Raw genomic sequence first — 25,628 nt, 5'->3', positions numbered from 1 at the left:
TGAGTCTTCTAAACTCTTACCTGAGAAGCAGCTAAGAATTGCAATGAAGGACAGAGTCCAGGCCATGGCGAGCTCTCGAGAGAAGTTTAATTTTAGAAAGCAAAACAGGAACTGGCTGGAACCTTTCTGCTTCTTCCTTAAACCTTGCAATAAACGTCAAATGAAGGATCTGTCATATAAAGCTATCGACACCCATTGGCTCTGGAGAAATCCCACTCCTCCCAGCCAATGAAGAGAGAAGACATTTGCATGAGGGCAATAATTTAAAAAGGAGGAAGGATGCTGAATTTGTCCTGGGATGAGAGGAATATGCAGGTTATGAAGCTCTGATCAGTGAAGTAAGAATCTAGAGAGAACAAATTGGGGGGCAGGGAGAGAGAGATGGAAACTTGGGAACTACCTATTTCCCTCTAAACAGTAATCCAGGGACTGATAAATCTGTCCTTGAGAATCATGGAGCAGGAGTGGGTGGCGGGGTAAACAGTCCTGTCCCTGATGATCCCACCCACAAGTTCCTCTCTCTGCCCTTTTTCCATCTCCACTGTAGAAGTCTTTGTTAAAGGCCTCCTTCTCCTGTTCACAGGATACTGTTCCAGCATCCAAGTTTGCCCTCAACCTCAGGAGGAGGGCTAAATTCCCAGGGCCACTTTCCCTAAATAGGAAATTTTCAGGAGCCACATGGTTTGTGGGTGGGTCCAGAAACCAATGAATTTCTTTGCTCTGCAGGCACCCATCTGTAATGGATGTGTAACAGGTTTTGGCAATCTGTGATGTGCATTTATTGAGCACAGTGGTTTGATTGGTGATCCTGACCATGACTGGAATCCGGTATCATTTTTGTTGGTTATTAAACTTGAGGGTACACACACACACAGCAGACACACACTCCACAGGAAACCAATCTTTCACCCTTCAAAATTTAGGAAATATTTCCTGAGAAAAATACACATTATTTTAGCACACCGAACAATCCCCAAACACCATCTTGGCTCTTCTAATTAACCTGAATGTTTCCTCTAAAGAAGAAGAAACCTTGGAGAAACCTATCCCAATGGTTCTTTCACTTACAAATCCTTTGAATCCTGTCTTAAAGGCATAGGTAAAGGTAAAGGGACCCCTGACCATTAGGTCCAGTCGTGGCCGACTTTGGGGTTGCGGCGCTCATATCGCTTTATTGGCTGAGGGAGCCGGCGTACAGCTTCCGGGTCATGTAGCCAGCATGACTAAGCCGCTTCTGGCGAACCAGAGCAGCGCACGGAAACGCCATTTACCTTCCCGCTGGAGCGGTACCTATTTATCTACTTGCACTTTGAGGTGCTTTCGAACTGCTAGGTGGGCAGGAGCAGGGACCGAGCAACGGGAGCTCACCCCGTCGCGGGGATTTGAACCGCCAACCTTCTGATCGGCAAGTCCAAGGCTCTGTGGTTTAACCCACAGCGCCACCCGCGTTCCATCTTAAGGGCATATTTGTACATAAATAGGATGGGTCTCTGAACTGGATTTAGAACCAAATAATTTACCATCTCAAAAGAATGGCCAGGTGGTCCAGGTATTGCAATCTGTAATACATTATCAGGTATCTTGGCAGACAGGAAAAAGCCACAGCCTCAACTTTCCGCTTCTTTCTGTGATGTATGTATGATCCGTTTTGGGTGGTTTTTGGCCAAGGAGTTGGGCAATGTCTTGGTCTCTCTCACCTCCTTGCAAGAGGCTGGGGACCAGGGGTGGAGGAAGGGGTGAGTGGTGGGTGCGGATGTCACCGGGTATCACCACGGGGGGGGGTGACAAAATGCCGGGCAGCACTCACTGCGGGGCCTGCAATGCACCCAAGCCATGCATCTCTCCTGGGAGAGAGAGAGAGACGCAGTGGCTTGGGTGCGCACAAGCTCCGCACTGCCCAAACGGCCCACCCACTGCCTCCCTCCCAGCTGTAGGGTGGCTGAGTGGGAGGAGGCAGTCAGACTCTGGAGGCCCCGTGGTGCCATGGGCAGCTTGCCTTACCCTTGCCCCTGGGTGTGCTGCCCCAGGCACCCAAGCCTCTTCCTCCACTGCTGGTGGGGACTCTGTTGCAACAGAAAAAACAAAGATCTGCCTTGCTATCACTGGATCCTGCCTTATCCATTCTCCTCTGACTGATCATGGACTTAGGGGACTCATAGTCCCTTGGGGAGCTGTGTAGCTGAAATCCAACCCCCAGGTTCTCTGCAGTATATTGCACCTGGCTCTCTCAGTCAAAAAGCTCAAGGCACAGATCAGATAGAATGCTCTGTAGCAGTTCTCAGAGTTCTGCACTGAAGGAAGAAAAGAGGTTTTTGTCTCAGTTCCCCATCAGATTTGATCACTGTGGAACACGCTGGTAAACCAACCCAGACAGTAATATTCAGCCTCATCTTCAGGCTTGATGCCAGTGATTGTTAAATAGCCACTATTCCCAGAGACGGAAGCAGTGAACCGATCTGGAATCCCTTCTCCCCGGTCGACGCTATTAAGATGCACATAGCGAGGGGCCTGTCCAGGTTTCTGTTGATACCAGCCAATATAGCTCACACTGCTGGTGTAAGTGCAGGAGAGTTTTGCCGTTTGTCCAGGAGATGCAGACTGAGAAGCAGGTTGAATCAAAGTAACCTGTGAAATCACAACTTTATAAAAAGAAAAATGAATGCATTGTAAAACCTAGATTCAACCATTGTGCTCAAAGATATCTGCCAAGCACTATGATATGTGCACAATATAAATAGTTTTGTGGTTGGCCCAGAATCCAATGGAAAATTGAGTCTTCTCAACTCTTACCTGAGAAGCAGCTAAGAATTGCAAGGAAGGACAGAGCCCAGGCCATGGCGAGCTCTCGAGAGAAGTTTGACTTTGAAAAGCAAAATGGTAACTAGCTGGAACCTTTTTGCTTCTTCCTTAAACCCCGCAAGGAGTTTCAGATGAAGGATCTGTCATATAAAGCTATTGACGCCCATTGACTCTGGAGAAATTCCACTCCTCCCAGCCAATGATCAGAGAAGACATTTGCATGAGGGAGAGACTTTAAAAAGAAGAAGGAAGGATGCTGAATCTTCCTGGAACAAGGGAAACGGTTGGTTTCACTCACAGCAATAGGACTGGGTGGGGACTTGGTGAGGGTGATTTTGGAAACTTGGGAGACACCTATTTTCTTCCTAACAGTAATTCAAAGACTGAGGAATTTGTCCCAGTGAATCTGGAGACAGGAGGGAGAGTGTTTAACGCATTCTGCACCTGATAATTCACCTGCCTGCTCCAACACAATCCTTTTAAAAGGATATTTGCTAGTGACGGTGCGTGTGTGTGTGAACGACTCTTTAAAAATAAAAAAAATGAAATATTATTTCTACTTTTCAGATATATACATTTCACTGATTTTACAATCCTTTTGACATTTTAAAACTTGACTTCCTTCCCCCTCTTTCTTCATTTCCTTAAATTTGTTATTACTATCTTCTGCATATCGAAATTAACTTAACTTACTCATTTATTTATCTTCTAGAAATATATACTCCTCTGCAACTGCAGATTATTACAATAATCCTGCCAATGTTCCTATCTGTTTACAATTTATCTGTCAATATTCAATAAATAATTTTCATTATTTTATATATAAAAAAGTTTGTTATCTTGATTTCTTATTCTTCCGGTAAGTTTTGCCATCTCTGTATATTCCATAAGTTTTTGTATCCATTCTTCCTTTGCTGGGACTTCCTCTTCTTTCCATTTTTGGGCAAGTAACATTTTTGCTGCTGTGGTCGCATACATGAATAAATTTCTACACCATTTAGGTAGTTCTAGTCCTATAATTCCCAAGAAAAAGAGAAAGAGACTCTTGACTCTATGTAATCAAGGTCAGTAAACCAAGCTCCTATCTCGCTCCATCCAGGGTGCAAGAGGAGTGAAAATAAATAATAACATATCTACCTTTTGCAGAACTTTATTTCTCCTGCATAATTTTACATGTTTCAACATGCAAATATATTGATACATTTATATGCATTGTTGTGTGTCGCTTATGCGGTTGTTACTTTTTGAAAACATGGAGTGCAAATCCACCTAAAATATCTTCTGTATTATTGTATGTATAATCATGCATAATGTGTATGCTCCTTTGTGTGTGTGGAAGTAGTGAGAAAACATCTTGCTTCTCATCAAGATTGAAGATTGAGACCAGAATTAGAAGGGGGAGAGTTTGTGTGGATCAGCTCGACAACTGAGTTGTTCAGAAAATCCCATCCCTAGCAAATATGAGGGCAACGTGGTTATCTTTGGAAAGGCTGCACATTTCATAATTCCCATTATCAGTTTTATGAAAAAATGCTTCTTCTTCTTGTTTTATACAGTGGACGCTCGGGTTGCGAACGTGATCCGTGTGGGATGCACGTTCGCAACCTGCTGCAGCGCGTCTGTGCATGTGCAATTCGGCACCTCGGCACATGTGCAATTTAGTGATTTAGCGCTTCTGCGCATGCGCAACTGCCAAAACCCGGAAGTACTCGTTCCGGAACTTCAGGGTTTCGCTGGGTGCGTAACCCGAAAAAACACAACCTGAAGCGGCTGTAACCCGAGGTATGACTGTAATAAGTTTTATTAGTTTTCAATTACAACAATCCAATAATAGCCTCATTATAACAATGCCAAATTATAATACAATCAATAATACCAATAATTGATATGCCAAATTATACAATTTAGCTACCCCCCCCCACATGCTAGAATTAATGGTTTGATTATTTGTTTCTGCATTCCAAAATCTTATAAATTTCAATCACGCTCCAGTCCAAATATATTGCAACTGGAGTTTTAATGACTTCCATTCGAATTGACACATTGAACGATTTCTACACCTACAGATGGAATGTTCAAACTCTTTCCTACCTGTGTGTGGCAATTATTCTGTCCGTAGTGTTTCTTCCTGTCCTTGTAATATATTACAGTCGTACTTTGGATACCGAGCACCTTCGCTCCTGAACAAATCGAACGATCGAAACCCGGAAGTGAGTGTTTTGGTTTTCGAATGTTCTTTTGGAAGCCTGACGTTTGACGGGGCTTCCACGGCTTCTGATTGGCGGCAGGAGCTTCCAATCAGAAGCCGTGCTTTGGTTTTCAAACGATTCAGAAGTCAAATGGACTTCTGGAACAAATTCTTTTCGACTTCCAAGGTACGACTGCATGTCAATCTTTTGTCAGTTGTTGCTGTTCTCCAGGTTGCCTTGGGCAGTGTTGTTGTTGTTTAGTCATTGAGTCGTGTCCGACTCTTCGTGACCCCCATGGACCAGAGCACGCCAGGCACTCCTGTCTTCCGCTGCCTCCCGCAGTTTGGTCAAACTCATGCTGGTAGCTTCGAGAACACTATCCAACCATCTCGTCCTCTGTCGTCCCCTTCTCCTTGTGCCCTCCATCTTTCCCAACATCAGGGTCTTTTCCAGGGAGTCTTCTCTTCTCATGAGGTGGCCAAAGTACTGGAGCCTCAGCTTCACGATCTGTCCTTCCAGTGAGGACTCAGGGCTGATTTCCTTAAGAATGCATAGGTTTAATCTTCTTGCAGTCCATGGGACTCTCAAGAGTCTCCTCCAGCACCATAAAGCGTGTTCTCCTTCATGGACAGCACGTGTTGCGGTGGGGGCCAACAAGACACTCCCAAGTTATGGGGTGGGCTAATTGATCATTGGCCACTGTTGTGATTGGGCTTCCCTTGTTGTTGGTGCCATTCTGTGATTGACAGCCAGAAATGTTAAAACTCCCTGCACGAAGCGTAGAGCTTCTTCTTTTCGCTCCGTGCATCGGATTGCCTGTCCCCCACCTATATTTAGGGTTGTTCGCGTTGACCTTGGTATGCCTGTCATGGGGTTGTCTGCCATTGGGGCAGGGGCCCGGTAAGAATTTTGTCCATCTGGCTGATTGGCTGGGGCCATTTGGTTTTTGCCTACTGCGTAGCAAATCGTCACAACTTGTAAGGTTGCGGTTAGGCATTGGTTTATGGTTTGGTTGGTTGAGGGGCATGGATTGGCTGTGCCTGCCCCTCTAATGCCGCTGCTGCTGCAGGGGGTTCCATTAAAGGAATACAGGGGCTCACTTTTGCTTTTGTCCGAACCCTGTCAAGGAGCTAGGGCCACGCAAGAGCCCCTGGTTGCAGTTGGGGAAGGCTGAGGGCAGGTTCCCTGCTCCGTCGCTATCCCCAAAATGTATTCCCCTTCTCTGACTTTCGCAGGCTTGCGAAATGTCAGTCTGTCCCCACTGGGGGCAGATAGTCGCAACCAATGCCTAAGCAACCACTCACATTTTTTGTATTTTAATAAAGTTGTGGCCAAAATTATGCCAAAAACCTTAAACAAAAATTCCGTGTGATGTGTGAGTTATTTGGGGTGGCTTGGGGACCTCAACACGCAATTGGGCAGTGTGGTGTCCTATTCTTGTTTCAGAAGATCTGAAATGCTTCTTGAAACAAAGCAAATGCTTTCCTTCCTTCAGCAGAGGTTTTTGTATCAGTTCCCGTTGTCATTGCATCACTGTGCCAACCCACTGCCATCACCTGCACCACAGTAATATGTGGCCTCATCCTCTGGTTGGACACCAGTGATGGTCAGATAGCGCTCGCTGCCTGATTTGGAGCCAGAGAACCGATCTGGGATCCCACTGGCTCTGTTGCTATTAGCATACACCACAAGCCGAGGGGTCTGCCCCTCTCTTTGCTGATACCACTCGATACTCCAGCTCTCATATCCACTGCTCAAAGTGCAGGTGAATCTCACTGTGTTCCTCAGAGTCACAGACTGTGAGGGAGCCTGAGTCATCACAGGCAACGAACTGATACCTGGAAACAGAGAAAAGAGTAAACACCTAGCTTGGTTTTGTAGGGTTCTGAGCAAGCTGATCTTTTTTTTATTAAAGTAACAGAAAATGGCATGCCTTGATTTATTTAAAGCTGCAGATGGAAAACCTTCAACCCTCACCTGAGCAATAAGTCCAAAAAAGCACGAGGACAGCAATCCAAGTCATGATGGGAGACTGGGAACGCTTGGCTTCCTGAGGCAAGATGGATCCGGTCCACATCCTGTCATCCCATCTTAAGCGGTTCCGGGATTTGGGTCCGCCCTTCTATCCAAATCTGCCGCTTGCTAATTGGCTGCAAACGGGGCAGGAAGAACCCCCTCCATTTGCTCAAGAACAGCAAAATCAATTTGATTCCCTCCCCCTCGTTCTTTTTTCCCCCTCCTGTGATGAGGCTGCATTTTAATATTTTTACTGTTTCAATATTAAGTTGTATTCGTTCAACTTGTTTTTATTGTTGCCCTGAGCCCGGCCTTGGCTGGAGAGGGCGGGGTATAAATAATTATTATTATTATTATTATTATTATTATTATTATTATTATTATAAAATCAAAAGTATGTACTGGATTTCTTTTTCCAAACTGCAGCACAGAGTGTTTTTATATTGGGGGGAAAGGGGTTAAAAATGTGCATATCCATTTTTTTATTTCCTTTTTTAAAAAAGTTACTTTAAATTTGTATGCCACCTTTCTATATTACTATGCGCAAGGCGGCTTACAAGCTGAAGAAACAACAAAGGAGGCAGCAAAGATCGCACACCTAATAACCATCTGCTCCAATACAAAAAGTCATAATAAAAACATAACCTTAAAATAAACAACCTATACCACATAATGCAATATTCAATAATTTATTAGAATATAATAGTAAACAGTAAAGTTAAATATCATCAAATAATAATTAAACACATTGTCTTCTGTGCCAGCAAAGATGGGGAGCAGAGGCCAGAGAGGACAGAGCTGTTGTTTGTTTGTTTAAGTGTTTATGTATTTATTTACCTATTTACTTATATTTATATACCGATGTATCACAAAAATATGTTGCAGCAGTTTACAGTATAAAAACATATATAACCAGACGATAAAGTCATAGAAAGTGAAAAACAAGTGAAAAAGCAAAAATAAATTAAAAACCAACTTCATTTTCCTTTGTATAGCAAGTGAATTTCTCCACACACTTTGCTACCCTCTATCCAAGCAAGCAAGAGGCATTAAAACGACACAGAGACACATTCCAACCAGGCAAAAACACCGAAGGAACGTTTGATCAACATGCACTGCAGATGGCCAATTCATGTTGCAAGCCCATGAAAGTATTTCTGCAAAGCAAACAGCTCCAACAAGGTCAGAAATGCCCGTTGTTTTTTGTTGAAAACAACCCAGGGCCAGTTATTAAGGTTTACATAATACAACTTAATGCCCACCAACTGGGACTTGTTGCGAACTGTTTCTCTCCCAAGTTCCTATATACCAATTCCAGGCTGGATAATCAGGGCGTTGCTTTAGGTTTGGGTTGGGTTGGCGGTGGCAGCGCTGCTGCTGAAATGTTTTAGAATGGATAATGTTTAGAAAGTTTAAAATATTTTGAGGAGGGCAGAGTGGCTGTCATGGAGGCAACAGAAGCCGTTTCCTAAATCTGCAAGATGTATTGACCTGTGCATGGAAGTTAGGTGGGTGAACTCAACCTAAGAATTTTAAGGTCTCAAATAAAGAATAAAGGTAAAGGGACCCCTGACCATTAGGTCCAGTCGTGGCCGACCCTGGGGTTGCAGCACTCATCTCGCTTCACTGGCCAAGGGAGCCGGCGTACAGCTTCCGGGTCATGTGGCCAGCATGACTAAGCCGCTTCTGGCGAACCAGAGCAGTGCACGGAAACACCGTTTACCTTCCCACTAGAGTGGTACCTATTTATCTACTTGCACTTTGACGTGCTTTCAAACTGCTAGGTGGGCAGGAGCTGGGACTGAGCGACGGGAGCTCACCCTGTCGCAGGGATTCGAACTGCTGACCTTCTGATCGGCAAGTCCTAGGCTCTGTGGTTTAACCCACAGTGCCACCCACGTCCCTCAAATAAAGAATAAATATTAATAAATGCACACACATCTAAATATATGAACCATGTGTCTGAAATAGTACAGGAGAGCAATCCTGGAGCAATTTTGACTCTCCCAAATGACCTCAAATATTTCTCTGCAGTAAGGGAGGAAAATGGGAAAAGCCTTCCCATTGTATTTTCCCTTACAAATCCTGTCTTAAGGGCACATTTGCGTATGAATAGGGTGAGGCTGTGACCTGCATTCAGGAATTAAAGTATTTACCATCACAAAAGAATGGCCAGGCTGCCCAGGTAATGCAATCAGAGACTATTATCAGGTAACCTGGCAGGCAGGATTTCTGCTGTAGACCCGCCTCCTATGATGTATGTATGATGATTTTGGGGTGGTCTTTGGCTAAGGGGGCTGGGCAATGTCAAAAGTCGTTAAAGGTTCCTGCACACTTTTGTTTACGGTCTCCCCCTCCTTGGATGAAGTGAAGGGAACACTGTTGCAACAGCAAAATAAATACCTGTCTTCCCTTCCACTGGATCCAGCCTCCATCCATTCTTCTCTGACCGATCATGGACTTAGGGGACTCATGGAGTCCCATGGGGAGTTGGGCAGCAAAAGTCAAACCCTCATGATTTACATCAGAAGGATGCAGATGTCACAATTTCACAGTCTGCCAGACATAGACAGTTGACAATCATGCGAGGCAGAACGTTACCCTTGTCATACTGGGTGCAGTGCAGTAGTAAGGAAGGGAGCTCCCTCTGGTGCCAGAACCTATAACTGCATTCATTTTATCACCTCTCGCTTACTATCCTTCTGCAAACCTCCTGGGCAGATAAAAGACACTGCAAGTAAATAAACTGATAACTCCTTGTCTCCCTCCCCTTTTCAAATCACATTAAGACTTTGAGCGTCCTTTGCAAAAACAGGAGCACACTGTTGCCCTTTTAAAGCAGGGAGGGACATGAGCGTAGCCAGGATTTTTGCTGGGAAAGGGGGGCAACTCTGTTGCAACAGACAAATAAATATCTGCCTTGCTTTCCACTGGTTCTAGTCTCCATCCCTTTTTCTCTGACCGATCATGGACTTCGGGGACTCAGAGTCCCATGGGGCATTGGGCAGCAAAAACCAAACTACAATGTTTACATCAGAGGCAATGACATTTCTATTCCCTCAGTATCTAGGATGCAAAGAGGTTCAGACACAGACCCAATGAACATCTCTAGGGCTTTTCAAGTCCCAGCTGTGAAGGCGGAAGAGTGAAGGTTTTTGTCTCAGTTCCCTATTATACTTTATCCCAGTGTAACTCATTGCTAAACCAAGCCGCACAGTAATACTTAGCCTCATCTGCAGCCTGGATGCTGCTGATGGTCAAATAGCCTGTGTTTCCTGAGCGGGAAGCAGTGAACCGATCTGGGATCCCTTCCCCTCGGTTGCAGCCCCTGCAGTGCACAAAGCGAGGGGCCTGTTCCGATTTCTGCTGATACCAGTAAATATAGGTGCTGCTTGGACTAGTGCTGGCTGTACAGGTGAGTTTAGCCGTTTGTCCCGGGGACACAGACACAGAGGCAGGTTGAGTCATCGTGGGTTGAGAAACAATACCTTTGCGAAAGGAAAAGAAATATATTGATTCATTTATGTTGCTCACAAACATCATAAAAGCACACAAGATCATTGGAGTTGTTGTTCCAGAAACATGTGGGAAAGGAATCTTACCGGAGAAGTAGCTGAGAAATGCAAGGAAGGACAGAAACCAGGCCATGGTGAGCTGTCTAGTTGGACTTGGAAGAAACAGAGAACTGGTAGGAACCTTCCTCCTTTCTTTCTTAAAAACCCCAGGGAACTGAAGAGGAAGGGTCTCATGCAAAGCTATTGGCTCCCATTGGCTTTGCTAGGAATGTCACTCATTCTCCGAGGAGGCGGGATGTTCCAGCCCAGCCAAGGGACAGAGAGGATATTTGCATGAGGAAGAGTGTTTTTAAAAGAAGAGAGAAGGCTATTGGTTTAGTCCTGTGTGTAGGGGGAAAATACCACTGTGCAATAATGTGTTGAGAGAGATCTAATGCAGAAATCTGGGATACACCTATTTCCCTGTTAAAAGGTAATGCAAAAATGACTTGGGGCTCATCCATGCTTACCTTTTGTCCTGCGCCATGTCTGAGTATTTTTTAGGGGGAGGGTTTCCTCCCTCCAGCACTTTCCCTGCAAAACCCCGCTTTTTAACGCTGGATTGGAAGAAGAGTTTGGATTTGGATTTGAAGAGTTTGGATTTGATATCCCACTTTATCACCACCTGAAGGAGTCTCAAAGCGGCTAACATTCTCCTTTCCCTTCCTCCCCCACAACAAACACTCTGTGAGGTGAGTGGGGCTGAGAGACTTCAGAGAAGTGTGACTAGCCCAAGGTCACCCAGCAGCTGCAGGTGGAGGAGCGGAGACGCGAACCCGGTTCACCAGATTACGAATCCACCGCTCTTAACCACTACACCACACTGTCCCTTATGACTCAAACAGCCACCAAGTCTGTGTCCCTAGGACAAAAAGCAATTTGAGTGCATTCAGCAGTAAGTGCAGACCTGTGTCTACAAAAATGGCAAAACAAAAGTCTAGATTCTCAGAGAGGGAAGCAGTGAATTGATTGGGAATCCCTTCTCACCTGTTGCTGGTATTACAGAGCACATAGCGAGGGTCCTGTCCAGGTCTCTGTTGATACCAGGCAATAATGTTCATTTCACCATTGGAGGAGCAGGATAGTTTAGCTGTTCGTCCTAGTGGCACAGACCTGGTGGCTGCTTGAGTCATAAGGGACTGTGAAATGACACCTTTGGGAAAAGGACAATTGACCATTATTATTATTATTATTATTATTATTATTATTATTATTATTGACAGACATAACATTTTACAAGGACAGGAGGAAACACCACAGACAGAATAATTGCCACACACAGGAAGAACAAGGTTATATTTTGAGTGCCTCACTTGTAGTTCTATAAATCATTTAATGTGTCAACATGAATAGAAGCTATTAATATTGCAGCTGTTGTATAAGGGATTATTATTTTGATTGGAATGTAATTGAAATTAATAAGATTTTGGAACTCAGAAATAAAGAAAATAATCAAACCATCAAATCCAGCACACGTGGGGGAGCACCTAAATTATATAATTCAGTATTTGAATGATTGGTATTAGTAATCGTGTTATAATTTGGTATTGTTATAACGAGGCTATTATTGGACTGTAATTAAAAATTAATAAATTATTATAAAAAAGACCTTGATTATTTTTATTTTTGCTCACAAATATCAGACAGGCGTAGTGATCAATGCACAATATAAATAATAAATAAATAATCTCAATTACATTCCAGTCAAAATAATAAACCCTTATACAACAGTTGCAATATTAATGATTTCTATTCGTGTTGAGACATTAATTGATTTATAGAACTACGAGTGAGGAACTCAAACTATATCCGTGTGGGATTTTGTTGTATCTTAACATCTGTGCCACATGTAAAAAAAGTTCAGGAATGTGCAGATGTTTGCTGTACAATGTGCTCTTATTGTTTGCTCTACAGGCACCTTTCTTAAATCCATCTGCAATGATATTTGGCCATCTGCAGTGTGCATTGCCCTGTGCATGAGTGGTTGCTTGGTAATCACAACTCAGAGAAGGGGCTGGGATTAGATGCCATTTTTGCCCCATCCAGCTGTACTATAGAGAGAGACTCAGGCACACAACAACAACAACAACAACAACAACAACAACAACAACAGTAATAATATAATTTATTATTTATACCCTGCCCATCCAGCTGGGTTTCCCCAGCCACAGAATAAAACATCACACATTAAAAACTTCCCTAAAGAGGGCTGCCTTCAGATGTCTTCTAAAAGTCAGATAGTTGTTTATTTCCTTGACATCTGATGGGAGGGCATTCCACAGGGTGGGTGCCACTACCGAGAAGGCCCTCTGTCTGGTTCCCTGTAACCTCACTTCAGGCAGTGAAAGAACCGCCAGTCTCCGGGCAGAATGATGGGGTGGAGATGTTCCGTCAGGTATACTGGACCGAGGCCGTTTAGGGCTTTAAAGGTCAGCACCAACACTTTGAACTGTGCTTGGAAACATACTGGGAGCCAATGTGGGTCTTTCAGGACCGGTGTTATATGGTCTCGGTGGCCGCTCCCAGTCACCAGTCTATCTGCCGCATTCTGGATTAGTAGTTTCTGGGTCACCTTCAAAGGTAGCCCACGTAGAGCGCATTGCAGTAGTCCAAGCGGGAGATAACCAGAGCATGCACCACTCTGGCAAAACAGTCCACGGGCTGGTAGAGTCTCAGCCTGCGTACCAGATGGAGCTGGTAAACAACTGCCCTGGACACAGAATTGACCTGCGCCTCCATGGACAGCTGTGAGTCCAGAATGACTCGCAGGTAGTGCACTTGGTCCTTCAGGGGCACAGTTACCCCATTCGGGACCAGGGACTCCTCCACACCCACCTGCCCCCTGTCCCCCCAAAACAGTACTTCTGTCTTATCAAGATGCAACCCCAATCTGTTGGCCACTATCCATCCTCCAACCGCCTCCCGGCACTCACACATCAAACCAAACACTGCAATATTTCTCAGCTCCCTGAACTGGAAGGAGGGAGAAGGTTTCTGTCTCAGTTCCCCATCAGACTTTAGCACTGTGCCACATGCTGCTGATCCAAGCAGCACAGTAATAGGCAGCCTCATCTTCAGTCTTAGTGCTGCTGATGGTCAAATAGCCTGTGGTTCCAGAACGGGAAGCGGTAAACCGGTCTGGGATCCCTGTTCCCCTGCTGCAGCCATCACAGTGCACAAAGCGAGGGGCCTGGCCAGCTCTCTGTTGATACCAGTAAATAGTGCTCACGCTGCTGGCAGTGCAGGAGAGCTTAACTGTTTGTGCTGGGGACACAGACTCGGAAGCCGGTTGAGTCATTGTGTGTTGAGAAAGGACACCTTTGCAAAAAGAAAGAAGAAATTACCTTGATTCACTTGTTTTGCTCATGAATACCATAAGCACCCTATGATAAACGTAGGATATAATTGGCGTTGTGGACTCAGAAACCTATGGAAAGCGAGTCCTACATACCCTTACCTGAGAAACAGTTGAGAAGTGCAAGGAAGGACAGAGCCCAGGCCATGGTGAGCTCCCTAGAGGAGTCTGACTCTCTAAAAGAAACAGATAACTGGAGGGAGATTTCCTCCTTCCTTCTTAAATACTGCAGGAAATAGATGAAGGGTCTGTTATATTATGTTCTTGGTGTCCATTGGCTTTGCTAGAAAAGCCGCTCCTCCTCTGAGGAGGCATGACGTTGTATCCTGGCCAATGAACAGAGAATACATTTGCAAGAGGAAGATTATTTGAAGCAAAGAGGGAAGGTTCCTGGTTCTGTTCCAGGCTAAGAGACATAAGCTCTTTATGCACACTAATAAGTGTTGAGAGAGAGCAATTGGAAGGAAGGAAGATGGAAACTTAAGAAATAAAGGAATTAGAGAATGAGGAGGGGTCTTAACAGGCCCTGTCCTTGATAATCCTCCCAAGCACCTCTTCTCAGGCTACATCCCAATCCAGTCAAAATTATTTCAAGTTGCCAAGGAGGTTTCTGCTGAAGCCTCCCTTTCCTGTGCACAGGACACAGTATCAACATCTGGGTCTAACTTCTAGTTCACAAGTGAAGAATAAACCCCAGGGCCATATTCCCTCACAGAGAACCTTTCAGGGGCCACATACAGATGGTGGTTGGAGCCCAAAGGAAAAAATATATATGAAATAGCAAACTTGACCCCTAGAAGGGTCCATTCCATCCAAGAAATACTCAGCAGTTTCAGCACAACCCTTCATTCCATTACCAAACCCCTTTGGCTGATGAGGACTAGTTTTTGTTTAAAGGAAATTGAGGAGTCCCATATGACCAGAGATTATGCCACTGTGCATTGGGTGAGGTAGAATCCACAGAGCACATTTTACTGAGCTGTCCCTTTTACAACGATTTAAGACAGTACCTTATAACTCCACACTTACCCCAGCTCAGTTCCCGACAAAGAGGAAAGCAGACAGCATATCTGCTAAATAAGTCTTCTGGGAAAACAACTTTGTCAGTGGCTAAATTCCTTTTCCTGGCACTCAAGTGTCGGAAACGTATAACTGATTGCTTTGATGTGGGTTATCTGTGAGAGGTCTAGTACTGTGGCCCTACCTTATTTATGTACCCCTATGATGTTATAGTTTATAATTATTGTGTAATGTTTTATTTCTGACTATCGGTCGAATAAAGGAAATTGATTGATTGATTGACTAGTTTTTGTTTTGTTTTTAATAAAATATTGCTGATATTTTAAGACTAATGTTGTTACCGGGTTAACCCAGTGATGTCATCAGGACAGGATTGTGACGCATCAATTCAGGGTCCCCCACGGCTGGTTTTAACCAACAGTAAACTTCGTGGAAGAGTTTTCTGGCATATTCGACAGGCAGCACATCTTTGGCATCTGTCAGCCATTTGGCAGCCCCCACCCCCTTCTCCTGAACCTTCCCAAGGGCAGGAGGGCAGTATTGATTTAGAACAGTGGTTTGCAGAAGGGCATAGCACAGAGGGGGAAAGCTGGGAAATGCTGGGTGAGTAAGAGCTAGAAGAGGAAACACCAAGAGAGAGACAGCTGGCAGATTCAGTGTCCTTGGAAAGCATTCCTGAGGCTATTATTGGACTGTAATTGAAAATTAATAAAAAATATTATGAAAAAGACCTTGATTTTATTTTAATTTTTTGGTGCTCACAAATATCAGACAGGCATGGTGATCAATGAACAATATAAATAGTTCTGCTGTTGGGAAATATGCCTAAGAAAGATGAGACCTTCACACCCTTACCTGAGAAGTACCTGAGAAGTGCAAGAAGTGCTTATTTAAATCCTGCAGATATTAATAAGAGCATTACTGTGCCTATCCATGCAAGAAAATGGGGCTAGTTTTAACCAGCACCAAACTTCATAGGGCGATTTTGTTGTATCTTAACTATGCTATGATTTTGTTATATCTTTTTGATAATAATTTTTATTAATTTTTCAATTACAATCAATAATAGCCTCGTTATAACAATACCAAATTATAATACAATTACTAATACCAATTTTCAAACAGCAAATTATATAATTCGGGTGCCCCTGCACATGCTAGATTTGATGATTTTCTTTATTTCTGTGTTCCAAAATCTTATTAATTTCAATTACATTCTGGTCAAAATAATAATCCCTTATACAACAGCTACAATATTAATATCTTCCATTTGTGTTGACATATGACAAGAGACCCATGTAACAAGAGCACATAGAAAGTTATTAATAAATAAAAGACTGGGCCAAGAATTTATATCTTCAGACAGAGTAAAAAAGAGAGGAGTAGTGATTTATGCAAAGGAAAAGCTGCAACCGAAACAAATTTTTAAAGACGACCAAGGAAGATATTTGGCAATTGAAATTCAATTTCAAGGAGAAAAGTACTTGATAGTGGGAATCTATGCACCAAATGAAGGGAAAGCTGAATTTTTTAAGAAGTTGCATGAGACTTTGATGGACTATATGGACTATAATCTAATCATGATGGGAGACATGAATGGAGTAGTTTCAACAAATATGGATAAAGCACAAAGACAGGTAGTAACAAAAGATGGAAGACTACCAAAGACTTTTTTTGAAATGACTGACAATATGGACTTGATTGACATCTGGAGAACAAAACACCCATTAGAAAGAGAGGGAACCTTCTTTTCTGAGGCCAAAATGACATGGACACGGATTGACCAAATTTGGGTGACTAGCAGTATGGCGCAGAATATAAAGAGAGTGGAAATCTGCCCAAAAACTTTCTCCGACCACAATGCAGTAAAGATGGTGATGAAGCAAACAACAACTGGTTCCTTCAGATGGAGAATGAATGACATCTTACTTAGAGATGAGGAGATTTGCAAGAAGGCCCAAAAAACTTTGAAAGATTATTTTGAAATTAACCTAAGGACTAAAGTAGAAAAAAGAATAGTATGGGACGCAAGTAAAGCCGTGATGAGAGGGTTTCTGATACAACAAAATACATTAAAGAAAAGAAAACAAAATGAGAGGAAGGAAAAAATTCTGGAAAAGATAAAAGAAGGGGAAAAGAAACTAAGATTGAAGCCAAAATCACAAGAGATCTTAAGAGAAATTAAACTTTATCAAACACAATATATGGAACTGACGAATCAAGAATTAGAGTGGAAAATTAAGCAAATGAGACAAAAGACTTTTGAATCCGCTGACAAATGTGGTAAGTTATTGGCTTGGCAAATAAAGAAGAGACAAAAACTCAACACAGTAACAAATATAGAAGTGGAAGGAAAGAATATAAGTAACCCAGCGGAAATTAGGAACTGCTTCCAGAACTACTTTAGACAACTCTACACACAAGGGCTGCAGAAGGAAATGGATATACAACAATTCCTCGAGGAAAATGGGCTGAAAAAGGTCTCGCAGGAAAGTAAGATGATTTTGAACCAGGAGATATCAGCACAAGAAATAGAAGATGCCATTCAAGGTATGGAGTTGGGCAAATCCCCAGGACCGGATGGACTGACTTCCAAATACTATAAGGTTCTGAAGGAAGGGTTGATACAACCTTTGAAGGAAGTCTGTAACGAGATTATGGAGGGGAAAAGGGCACCTGACACGTGGAGAGAGGCTTATATTACGCTTATACCAAAGACAGAGACTGAAAAGACCCAACTTAAAAACTACCGACCCATCTCGCTATTGAATGTGGACTATAAAATCTTTGCTGACATTTTAGCAAAGAGACTGAAAAGAGTTTTGATGGAGGAGATTCATGGGGACCAAGCAGGCTTTCTCCCGAAAAGGCATTTGTCGGACAATGTAAGGAATATAATTGACATTTTGGAAAAGTTGGAAGTGAATATAAACACTAAGGCTGTTTTGATATTTGTGGACGCCGAGAAAGCCTTTGACAACATTTCTTGGAGTTTTATGTTGAAGAACCTCCGGGGGATGGGGGTAGGCCAAGGGTTTGAGAATGGTATAGGTGCAATATATTCTGAACAGAAAGCAAAATTAATTGTAAATAATGTAGTTACAGAAGAGTTCAAGATCGAAAAAGGGACACGACAGGGGTGCCCTATCTCCCCATTACTTTTTATATCGGTCCTGGAGGTTTTGCTTAATATGATTAGGAGGGACCAGCTGGTTAAAGGGGTTCAGGTCGGAGCTAAACAATACAAACTGAGAGCATTTGCAGATGACCTAGTACTTACATTGCAAGAGCCAGAAGCTAGTACGAAAAGAGTTTTGGAAATAATCCAAGAGTTTGGTCAACTGGCAGGATTCAAATTGAATAAGTTAAAGACAAAGGTATTGGAGAAAAACTTAACACAGGTTGAAAAAGAAAGGTTTCAGAATGAGACAGGGTTGACTGGGGTTAAAAAAGTGAAATACTTGGGTATAAATATGACAGCTAAGAATGTGAACTTATTTAAAGATAATTATGAAAAAACTTGGACAGAAGTGAAAAAGGATTTAGAGATTTGGTCAAATTTGAAGCTTTCCTTGTTAGGCCGAATTGCAGTTATGAATGTATTGCCAAGAATGTTGTTTTTGTTTCAAGCGTTACAAATAATGGATAAAATGGACTGTTTCAAGAAGTGGCAGAAAGACATATCTAAATTTGTCTGGCAGGGCAAAAAGCCCAGAATTAAATTTAAGATTTTAAGATTTTAACGGATTCAAAGGAAAGAGGGGGGTTTGCCCTGCCAGACTTTAAACTGTACTATGAAGCGGCAGCGTTCTGCTGGCTAAAAGATTGGCTGCTTCTTGAAAACACAGACATTTTGGATTTGGAAGGTTTTAACAATATCTTTGGGTGGTATGCATATTTGTGGTATGACAAGGTTAAAGCACATAAAAGTTTTAAAAACCATATTGTCAGAAAAGCACTATTAAATGTCTGGGTTAGATATAAAGATTTGCTGGAAAACAAAACCCCAAGGTGGTTGTCGCCAATGGAAGCTAAGGCAGTTAAAAAGTTAAATATGGAGCCGAAGTGGCCAAGATATTGGGAAATTTTGGAAAAGGAAGGGGATAAACTGAGACTGCAGAGTTTTGAGAAACTAAAAGACAAGGTGAGAGATTGGTTGCACTATCATCAAATAAATGAAGTGTTTAAATTGGACAGTAAAATTGGCTTCCAGGTGGAAAAATCAAAATTGGAGACTGAATTGTTAGAACCCAGTACTAAGAATTTGTCAAAAATGTATAATCTTCTGCTGAAATGGAATACACAGGATGAAACGGTTAAATCAGCTATGATTAAATGGGCTCAGGACATTGGTCATAATATTTTGTTTGCTGATTGGGAAAAGTTGTGGACCACCGGGATGAAGTTTACGGCATGTAATGCCTTAAGAGAGAATATTATGAAAATGATCTATAGGTGGTACATAACCCCAGTCAAGCTTGCAAAGATTTACCATTTGCCTGACAACAAATGTTGGAAATGTAAGGAAAAGGAAGGTACATTTTTTCACCTCTGGTGGACGTGCCCGAAGATTAAGGCATTCTGGGAAATGATCTACAATGAACTGAAAAAGGTATTTAAATATACTTTTCCCAAGAAACCAGAGGCCTTTCTCTTGGGTATTGTCGGCCAGGGGGTGTCAAAGATAGATATAACTTTCTTTATGTACGCCACAACAGCAGCTAGAATACTCATTGCGAAGTACTGGAAGACGCAAGATTTACCCACACTGGAAGAATGGCAGATGAAGGTGATAGACTACATGGGCTTGGCAGAAATGACGAGCAGAATCCGAAACCAGGGAAGAGAAGCAGCGCAAGAAGAATGGAAAAAGTTCAAGGACTATTTAAAGAAATATTATAAAATTAATGAAAATTAGAATGATGTTGGACTGGAAAGCAAATGGTTACTATTAGCAATGGTTAAGACAAGGAGAATAAGGAAAATTAGTTCAAATTTTAATTAAAATAAGGGAAGATTTGCTGAGTAATTGATAAGAACTTGGAATACAGAAAAGGGAGGCATGAGGAAGTCGGGGAAGTAAGGTATAAGAAACTAAGATACGAAATGGTACATGTTTTTTGTTCTGTTTTTGTTTTTGTTTTTTTTTGTTTGGTTATGTATTTGTTATATGTTTGTGCTGTTATAAAAATCTGTAATAAAAATTATTTAAAAAAAATAATACAATATTAATATCTTCCATTCGTGTTGACATATTAAATGATTTTTAGAACTACAAGTGAAGCACTCCTTATTCTTCCTGTGTGTGGGATTTTGTTGTATCTTAACATCTGTGCCACATGTAAAAAAAGTTCAGGAATGTGCAGATGTTTGCTGTACAATGTGCTCTTATTGTTTGCTCTACAGGCACCTTTCTTAAATCCAGCTGCAATGATATTTGGCCACCTGCAGTGTGCATTGCCCTGTGCATGAGTGGTTGCTTAGTGAGCACAACTCAGAGAAGGGGCTGGGATTAGATGCCATTTTGGCCCCATTCAGCAGTACTATTGAGAGAGACTCAGGCACACATCAATAATAATAATAATAATAATATTATAATAATATAATCATTTATTATTTATACCCTGCCCATCCAGCTGGGTTTCCCCAGCCACTCTGGGCAGCTCCCACCAGAATAAAACATCACACATTAAAAACTTCCCTAAACAGGGCTGCCTTCAGGTGCCTTCTAAAAGTCTGGTAGTTGTTTATTTCCATGACATTTGAAGGGAGGGCATTCCACAGGGCAGGCACCACTACCGAGAAGGCCCTCTGCCTGGTTCCCTGTAACCTCACAGTGAGGGAACCACCAGAAGGCCCTTGGAGCTGGACCTCAGTGTCCGGGCAGAACAATGGGAGTGGTGACGCTCCTTCAGGTCTACTGGGCCAAGGCCGTTTAGGGCTTGAAAGGTCAGCACCAATACTTTGAACTGTGCTCGGAAATGTGCTGGGAGCCAATGTGGGTCTTTCAGGACCGGTGTTATATGGTCTCAGCGGCCACTCCCAGTCACCAGTCTAGCTGCCGCATTCTAGATTAGTTGTAGTTTCTGGGTCACCTTCAAAGGTAGCCCATGTAGAGTGCATTGCAGTAGTCCAAGCGGGAGATAACCAGAGCATGCACCACCCTGGCGAGACAGTCCACAGGCAGGTAGGGTCTCAGCCTGCATACCAGAGGGAGCTACTAGACAGCTGCCCTGGACACAGAATTGATCTGCGCCTCCATGGACAGCTGTGAGTCCAAAATGACTCGCAGGTTGTGCACTTGGTCCTTCAGGGGCACAGTTACCCCATTCAGGACCAGGGAGTCCTCCACACCCACCTGCCCCCTGTCCATAGCTGTCACCTTTCCCCTTTTCTTGCAAGGAATCCTATTCGGAATAAGGGAATTTCCCTTAAAAAAAAGGGAAAAGTTGACAGCTATGCCCCGCCCCCCCAAAACAGTACTTCTGTCTTATCAAGATACAACTTCAATCTGTTGGCCACCATCCATCCTCCAACCGCCTCCCGGCACTCACACATCAAACCAAACACTGCAATATTTCTCAGCTCCCTGCACTGGAGGGAGGGAGAAGGTTTCTGTCTCAGTTCCCCATCAGACTTTAGCACTGTGCCACATGCTGCTGAACCAAGCAACACAGTAATAGTCAGCCTCATCTTCAGTCTCAGTGCCGGTGATGGTCAAATAGCCTGTGGTTCCAGAGCGGGAGGCGGTGAACCGGTCTGGGATCCCTGTTCCCCTGCTGCAGCCATCACAGTGCACAAAGCGAGGGGCCTGGCCAGGTTTTTGCTGAATCCAGACAATATAGCTCACGCTTCCGCTGGCGGTGCAGGAGAGTTTAGTAGTTTGTCTCGGGGGTGCAGCCACAGAGGCAGGTTGGGTCATAGTAGGCTGTGAAATGACACCTTTGGGAAAAGGATAATTGACACGGATTCATTTAGTGTGCTCTAAGTATCAGACAGGCCCTTTCATCAATGCACAATGTTGTCTTGGCTCTACCTCCGCGGAGAGGGAGTCCGCTACACCCTTACCTGAAAGGTAGCCGAGAAGGACAAGGAAGGACAATGCCCAGGCCATGGTGAGCTCTCTGGAGGAGTTGGATTTTGGAAAGCAAAATGATAAGTGGCAGGAGCCTTTCCACTTCTTTATTTAATCCCCAAAGGAGCTGAATCTGGCAGGTCTCTCACTTAAAGCTAAGGATGCCCATTGGCTTTGTTAGAAATGCCAATCTGCAGAGGCGGGACATTCTTTCCCTGCCAATGAACAGAGAAGACATTTGCATAAAGGAGAGTATTTAATAAGAAGATGCAAGGCTGTTTTTCCTAGGTTGAGAGAAGCATTTTGCTTCTGAAGCATCGCTCACAATAATAAGAGTTGAGATAACACTAATAGGGAAAGACCTATTTTGTGGTGACCATCAAAGCAAGAACTGAGGGATGTGCCTGAAAGGATGAGGGCCAGGAGGATGAGTGCTTCATGTGTCCCTAATAATTCCCTCAGGCAGTCCTGCTCCTCAGACCTTTCACCTTCTCTGCCAATCTCACGTCAAGCCACAGAACTAGCTACTGGGAAAGGCAGAGAAGCCTCAGTCAGGTTGGAAGTTGCATGTCAGAATTGTTGTGCATTGAAGCCCCCTTACACCCCCCAATATTTCCCTGCAAATATCCCCTGCTTCCACATTTGTGTTGGCAAGCCAAGCAGAAGTTTTTTGCCATATAATGTAGGGTTGCCATATGTCCTCTTATTCCAGGACATGTCCTCTTTTGCGGGGGGAAATTTCTGCCCAGATTTTTTAAATTTGCCAAAATGTCTCTGACTATACTTTCTGGATGAAACATAGACATAACTGGTGACTAAAGACTTGCTTCCCTCTTCTCCGGCCACCCTCAGCTATATACCACAGCTTCTATAGCCTACATATAGCAGGGGTATTTAAAATGAGAGTCGTCACAGTGTCCTCTTTTTTCTTCTTCAAAATATGGCAACCCTAATATAATGCAACATTTATCCAATGAAAATAGGGACGTCCTGTTCCATAATAATACTAAAAATAATAATTTTACTATTTATACCACGCCCGCCTGAGTTGCTCCAGCCACTCCAGGCAGCTTCCAACATATATAAAAGCCTAATAAAATATTAGACATTTTAAAAAAACTTCCCAATACGGAGCTGCCTTCAGATGGCTAGGAGGTCAGATAACTCTACACCCTCCGACATTTCTCCAATTAAAATAAGGACGCCATAAGGAAAAGTGGGACATTCAAGGATCAAATCAGAAACCAAGATGGCTTCTGTAAATCCGGGACTGTCCCTGGAAAATAGAGACACCTTCTGACAAGAGTGTTTAGTTATGAGTGGCTCCTGGATCAATGGAGAGCTGTGCTCAGCCAACAAGTGTTGTAGGGTTGTTGTTGTTGTAGTTGTAGTTGTTGTTGTTGTTGTGGTGGTTGTAGTTGTTGTTGTTCTTCTTCTTCTTCTTCTTCTTCTTCTCCTCCTCCTCCTCCTTCTTCTTATCCTCCTCCTCCTTCTCCTCCTCCTCCTTCTTCTACCATGAATTGGAAGCAAGATGTGGTCCAAATATCTACTTCCATCCCTCGAAATCCCATCTGGTAAACCCTCTGGGGGGCAGGTTCTAGGAGTGGGCAGAACCAGAGGTCAAACTGGATGGAGAAATCAATCTGATTCTTTGTGCAATAGGCTTTTTTTTAGCCATGAAAGCCCCAGGAGTTTCTAAATGAAAGGCACCCACTCCACTAAAAGGGGGGGCACTCCTTCCTCCAAACTCCCCCAAGACGAGACATTTAAGCTTCTTATCAATGGAGTTGTACTAATGCACTCAAGGGGGAAACGATCAAGCAGGACACCAAATGCACTCCAGAGAACAGAAACGAAAGTGAATGAAACTTTTTTTTAAAAAAGGAAACAAATGAGGAAATGAAATTAATCTATTCATTCACATTCTTTTCCGACTCTTTTTGTCTGCAAAGGTGTACTTGTACCTGGCATATCTGCTGCATTCATGCCAATCTGAGCATGAGTGAACAGAAAGCGTCAGACATGTAGCCATGCTTAGTGAACATTCTCCTGCTTCACTTCACATCACAGGTGCAAGAGGGACCAGGTGCTCTCAGAACCACTAATCTGCCAAAAATAGACCAACACCTCCCCTTAAAGGTTAAAGCTGGAACAGCAGTCATCCTATAGCTATGCTCAACATGAACAGAAAGGTTATATAATTTGAAAACCAATCCTGATATTCAGTGCTCAAGCAGTTGGAGTAAGACCATGGTTTTCCAGAACACATTTGACTGATATGGCCTGGTTTTTAGATCTTGCAGATATAGAACAGAAACTTGACTGTGGACTCAGCTTGTTTAGTCATTTAGTTGTGTCTGACTCTTCGTGACCCCATGGACCAGAGCACGCCAGGCCCTCCTGTCTTCCGCTGTCTCCCGCAGTTTGCTCAAACTCATGTTAGTACCTTTGAGATCAGTGTCCAGCCATCTCGTCCTCTGTCGTCCCCTTCTCCTTGTGCCCTCCATCTTTCCCAACATCAGGGTCTTTTCCAGGGAGTCTTCTCTTCTCATGAGGTGGCCAAAGTATTGGAGCCTCAGCTTCACGATCTGTCCTTCCAGTGAGCACTCAGGGCTGATTTCCTTAAGAATGGAGAGGTTTGATCTTCTTGCAGTCCATGGGACTCTCAAGAGTCTCCTCCAGCACCATAATTCAAAAGCATCAATTCTTCGGCGATCAGCCTTCTTTATGGTCCAGCTTTCACTTCCATAGATCACTATTGGGAAAACCATATCTTTAACTATACAGACCTTTGCTGACAAGGTGATGTCTTTGCTTTTTAAGATGCTGTCTAGGTTTGCCATTGCCTTTCTCCCAAGGAGCAGGCGTCTTTTAATTTTGTGACTGCTGTCACCAACTGCAGAGATCAAGGAGCCCAAGAAAGTAAAATCTCTCACTGCCTCCATTTCTTCCCCTTCTATTTGCCAGGAAGTGATGGGCCCAGTGGCCATGATCTTAGTTTTTTTGATGTTGAGCTTCAGACCTTTCACGTTGCTGCTTCCAGTTTTAAGGTGGCCATTCACAGAGCTGCAGCCTGGGAGTGCTGGAGGCCACCCCTCAGAGGGCAACGGGGTTTTTTTTGGTCTTTGGAATAAGCTTTGGGGGGGGGGGCTTTGGAATAACCATGTTAGGAGGAGGTTTTTGAAGGTTGTCAAAGGCCTAGTTGCTGCTGATTTTACTACTGGATTGTTTAAGAGGGCATGTAATTGGTGGTGTGTAAGCCAAGACATTTGGTTGTCCCCGAGACTGTCTTGTATTTCTTGTGTTGATATGGGTTTGTTATTTTTGTGGAAGTCTGCTGGGCGGCATAAACCTTTGGCTTGCCAGGTTTTTATCTGGAGGTTTTGTGCTGTGTGGTGGAATAGCGGGTGGTATGCCAGGCTCAACATTTCCCCCCCGCCTCCCCCCTCTTTTCTTCCTAACCTAACACCGTATGTAACACAAATGTCTCACAACAAATGAAACTGATCTGTAGAAAACGCAACTTGGAAAAAAAGTCAATGCACACATTTTTTGTAAACTAAGCAATCTGTAATATTATTATTTTTTTAAGATAAATGGCAGGTTCCACGTCATTTCTA

At 43.3% G+C, this 25,628-nt stretch overlaps 1 protein-coding gene across 2 annotated transcripts in view; it reads right to left on the bottom strand.

Annotated features, from left to right (window-relative positions):
* The window catches only part of LOC128404187 (immunoglobulin lambda-1 light chain-like), a 236,029-nt gene extending 213,871 nt beyond the window's left edge, over positions 1 to 22,158 (bottom strand). The window contains exons 1-2 of one of the 2 annotated variants that reach the window (XM_053369621.1): positions 22,002 to 22,158; positions 21,587 to 21,875 (exon numbers count right to left, since the gene is read on the bottom strand). In XM_053369621.1, the coding sequence (XP_053225596.1) occupies positions 21,587 to 21,875; positions 22,002 to 22,047 (335 nt within the window). In that variant the 5' untranslated portion in view covers positions 22,048 to 22,158. Of the gene's footprint in view, positions 1 to 20; positions 141 to 21,586; positions 21,876 to 22,001 lie in introns of those variants that run through there. The other variant, XM_053369622.1, reaches the window with a different exon arrangement.
* Positions 22,159 to 25,628: the final 3,470 nt, after the last annotated feature.

The sequence above is a fragment of the Podarcis raffonei genome, chromosome 16 (genome assembly GCF_027172205.1).
Source record: "Podarcis raffonei isolate rPodRaf1 chromosome 16, rPodRaf1.pri, whole genome shotgun sequence".
Classification (NCBI taxonomy): Eukaryota; Metazoa; Chordata; class Lepidosauria; order Squamata; family Lacertidae; genus Podarcis; species Podarcis raffonei.
The sequence above is the reverse complement of the archived record's forward strand: the minus strand, read 5'-3'. Positions and strand labels throughout refer to the sequence as shown.